The sequence below is a fragment of the Aegilops tauschii genome, chromosome 3, assembly GCF_002575655.3.
Source record: "Aegilops tauschii subsp. strangulata cultivar AL8/78 chromosome 3, Aet v6.0, whole genome shotgun sequence".
Taxonomy (NCBI): domain Eukaryota; kingdom Viridiplantae; phylum Streptophyta; class Magnoliopsida; order Poales; family Poaceae; genus Aegilops; species Aegilops tauschii.
Window position 1 is genome coordinate 264240827 of NC_053037.3, and position 4031 is coordinate 264244857.

General features: G+C 48.5%; 1 protein-coding gene across 1 annotated transcript; it reads right to left on the bottom strand.

The window, feature by feature from the left end:
• Positions 1-1962: 1962 nt before the first annotated feature.
• LOC109777930 (myb-related protein Hv33) lies at positions 1963-3621 on the bottom strand. Its single transcript, XM_020336492.4, has 3 exons — positions 3321-3621; positions 3097-3226; positions 1963-2940 (listed from the first exon to the last, which is right to left on the bottom strand). Exons 1-3 carry the CDS (start codon positions 3478-3480, stop codon positions 2298-2300), a joined length of 933 nt encoding a protein of 310 aa, XP_020192081.1. The 5' UTR covers positions 3481-3621; the 3' UTR covers positions 1963-2297.
• Between the last annotated feature and the right edge of the window lie 410 nt (positions 3622-4031).

The window sequence follows — 4031 nt, forward strand, 5'->3', positions numbered from 1 at the left end:
TCCTTCAAGTAGTATGCTATGTGCTGACAATTTGGTACATGTGTTTAAGCAGGAAGACGATCATGGCCCCATGACCGAGGAAGAATATGATGGAGGTAGCACAAGTGAGGATGAGATCATATCCATATGCCACAACAATTTGGTGCAGTCCGGAAATTTAATCTTGCAGTTGGTTCCTATCTTGGGTATGTACTCTGATAACTACTTTGTGAAACTACCTAGGAGGGTCAGTGGATATTCTGGTTTGGATTGGGTGCAGGAGACACTAGCCCGAGATACCCAATGCTACAACATGTTTAGGGTTGAGAGACCTTTGTTTAACAGGCTACATAATACTTTGGTGCAATCATATGGGTTGAAGTCCAGTAGAAAAATGACATCTGTAGAGGCTCTAGCTATGTTTTTATGGGTTGTTGGATCACCACAGTCAGTTAGACAGGCTGAGAACCGTTTTAGGAGGTCTATGGAGACAGTAAGTAGGACATTTAACAGAGTTTTGGCATGCCTCCTTAGGTTAGCACAGGACATAATTGTACCCAAGGACCCAACATTTGCAGAGGTGCACCCAAACTTAGAAAATCCAGCATTCTGGCCACACTTCAATGACTGCATAGGAGCTATAGATGGGACACATGTGAAGGTTGTGGTGGATAAGAGTAAGAGGGTTCAATACTTGAACAGGCACAATGAAACCAGTCAGAATGTGCTTGCTGTTTGTGATTTCGACATGAGATTTACATTTGTGATGTCGGGATGGCCTGGTTCAGCACGACATGAGAGTTTTCAAAGATGCCATAACTACTCATCGTCACAAATTTCCACATCCACCACCAGGTTTGCTACTTCAATCGTCTTGCACTAATTCTTATCCAATTACACTTGTTCATCTTAGTCTCATTGTGTGCCTTTGACAATATGTAGGAAAGTATTATGTGGTTGATGCGGGGTACCCAAACCGTCCGGGCTACCTTTCACCATACAGATGTACAAGGTACCATGTGGAACAATGGCAAAACGGCCCGCCGCCACAAGGTATGAAAGAAACCTTCAACCATGCACATGCCAAAGTTAGGAATGTCGTTGAGCGATCCTTTGGAGTGTTGAAGATGAAATTTAGGATTTTGTTGAACATGCCAAAATTTCCAGAGGACAAGCAAACTAGAATTATTGTTGCTTGTATGGCTCTTCATAATTTCATTCGAGAGAGCAGAATTCCGGATAGGGAATTTGATGCATGTGATGCGGATGAAAACTATAATCCAATGCCTAGTTCTGCTGCATCTGCATGGCCAGAAGACGAACTTCTTGTTGAAGATACCAACATGAATGACTTCCGTGAAGAGTTAGCTCATGCTCTGTTTCATGGAATGTGATTTTTTTAAGCTTGACCATAATGTTTTGTATGGACAAAATAAAATTTACCATGTTTTTGATGCTTGATTTGTAAAGATAATTTGTTTATGTCATTTCTGAGCTGGAGGAGGCCACACAGGAGCCGACCACAGCAAATCCGGCTGAAAAGAGGGCCAAATGATTGAGAAAGTGCATTTATTGTCAATCTAACCCTCTCATCCAAACACCATCAAAGTTAAAGTTAGTTTAAGGTTAGACACAAGTTAAAAACTAACTCTAACCTCTAACTAACTAAGTTAGAGTATCCAAACAGGGCCATCATGTGACTGACGCTTCTTTACACTGCGTCGTTGCTGCCCCGTACATCCCCGCCTTGCCACGTCGTTGCCAAAGCAACAACGTATTCAAGACTTTGCCCGCGCGGCGTCGCGCTCACGCTGTACGACTTCGCCACACAGCGACCACGTAGTACGTACGTCTTAATAATTGTGAGGCCTAGTCTCATTTGCCACGTACTTTGCCAAGGGCGCAGTCCATGGATGGAGTGCAAGAGGTAAAAAGACTTGCTTTAAAATTCCATGGACCGATGTTGCTAAACTGCTCCCATACAAAACATGAAACCCCCCTGAATTGGGGTACGTATACATGCATATTTACTAACCCTTATTATGATCACAATACTATATAGTACTTATATACCATTGTATTCATTAAATAAACAGCTTCATCGAATAAGTACTTCTTTTTCGAGGGAAGGGGTTGGAAGGCAGAGAGAGAAAAATGAGGAGAGGAAATAAGTATAGGTGTGGTCAAACCACATGTCCTCTCAACGGTGATCGATCTTCTCATCTCATCAGGTGGTATAGTGAGGTTTGTATATGTGTGAGTTTGTGGTTGTGGAAGTGGAACGATGGACACATGACCTCGGCCTGGGCGTGGCGGGGTCACATGAAGTCGAACTCGTCCTCCAAGGCCCCACGGGCGAGCTCGAAGCACGACTCGGGCAGGTCCCGGGACAGCGAGCGGACCGGGAAGACCGCGGAGCCGCGGTCGTCGTCCGGCGCGTGCTGCTGGTGCCACGGGCTGAACTTGGTCGGGTCGAATGGGTAGGGCTCGGCGTCGTCGCAGAACATGTCCATGTGCGGGAGCGGCTCCACATTGCCGCAGGTCCAGGTGCCGGTGCCGGTGCCGGTGCTGTTGCTGGAGCTGTCGCCGCCGCCTGTGTAGGCGCTGTACGTGGTGGCGTCGGAGCCGACGCCGCCGTAGCCACACAAGGAGTAGGAGCCCTGCATGCGCATTGTGGGGACGTTTGTCACGGACATGGGGTCGAAGCTGCAGTCGACCGGGGAGTGCGGCGCTAGGAGATCGTCACTGCCAACAGAGCCGCCGAAGCAGCCGTCTTCCGCAGCGGAGACTAGCTGCTTGCACTCGTCGTGCGGCTCGGCATCAGCGGCAGCGTCATTGAGCGGTTCGTGGGTGGTGGGGTCGATGCTCTGCTGCCGGAGCTTCTTCTTGATGCACGAGTTCCAGAAGTTCTTGATCTCGTTGTCGGTCCGGCCTGGCAGCTGCGACGCTATCTGGGACCACCTGACAACCAACATAAAGGAGTAGTGCAGTTGAGGCGTGTCGACGTGTTTCTGTATGCAATATCGTCGTGTTTCTGTATATACCTACCTGCTTCTAAAGTTCCGATCAACATCAGAAAACAGTGAACTCACTAATAAAACTTACTAATTGTACTACCTGTTGCCAAGGATCTTGTGCAGGCTGACGATGAGGTCCTCCTCCTGCTGGGAGAAGCTGCCCCTCTTGAGATCAGGCCTGAGGTAGTTGATCCATCTTAGCCTGCAGCTCTTGCCACATCTCTCCAACCCTGAACAATTAAGGGAAACACATTTGAGTTCTTGGTCAAGCAAGAGATACATAGCAGCATGGGCATATATGAATGAAGAGATTACGTTACGCACCGGCGAGCCTTGGGACGGAGCTCCAGCAACCGACGCCGTAGCGAATGATGTGGTTGTAGAGCTTCTCGTCCTCCTCCGGCGACCACAGCCCTCTCCGCAGCTTGGGCTTGTTGGAGGAGCACGCCACTGCCGCTGCCGCCTCGCGTCCCATCGCACGCATATGCGTGCTCCCGGGTGGAGTGACTAGTGAACGAGCGCGGTAGCGGCCTGTGATGGCAACAATGATGGTGAGACACGGCAGGGCAGGGCACAGGCGATATAAAAGCGACACTTATCTCGGCCACACACACACACAGAGACAGAAGCAGTTCCAACAATGCTTGAGCCTTAAGATAATAGTATAAAGATTAAATTAACAATCAAATTAAAGTGGAGCTGAGCTAGCTAGCTCACTCAAGAAAAGAAAAGGGCCACTCCGCTGTGCAAGAGAGAGAGAGAGAGAAGACGGGGGCAACATATAGTAAAGTGGGGTTGAAGCAACTGAAAATAGGCAAGGCCCCCGTGGGCAGGCCTAATGGATGGGGCCGGAGGTTGGATTTAAGGTAAGGTAGCTTGAGTTGCGGGGAAGAGTCCATCTACATCTACACTGCTACTCCCTCTGTTCGAATTTAGATGTCGTGGGGTTCTAAAATTTAAACTACAAAACATTTACAAGAAACCCCCTGCGCATCTTCAAATTGTACAAAAATAGACGACGACAGGCGTGCGCGG

What these genes read in the sequence shown, in the direction of transcription:
- LOC109777930 (XM_020336492.4), bottom strand. Translation starts at nt 3,480, where the DNA reads ATGCGTGCGATGGGACGCGAGGCGGCAGCGGCAGTGGCGTGCTCCTCC. An exon ending in CTCCGTCCCAAGGCTCGCCG is followed by an intron (nt 3,227 to 3,320) that starts GTGCGTAACGTA and finishes TTAATTGTTCAG; the next exon opens with GGTTGGAGAGATGTGGCAAG. An exon ending in CACAAGATCCTTGGCAACAG is followed by an intron (nt 2,941 to 3,096) that starts GTAGTACAATTA and finishes GTTGGTTGTCAG; the next exon opens with GTGGTCCCAGATAGCGTCGC.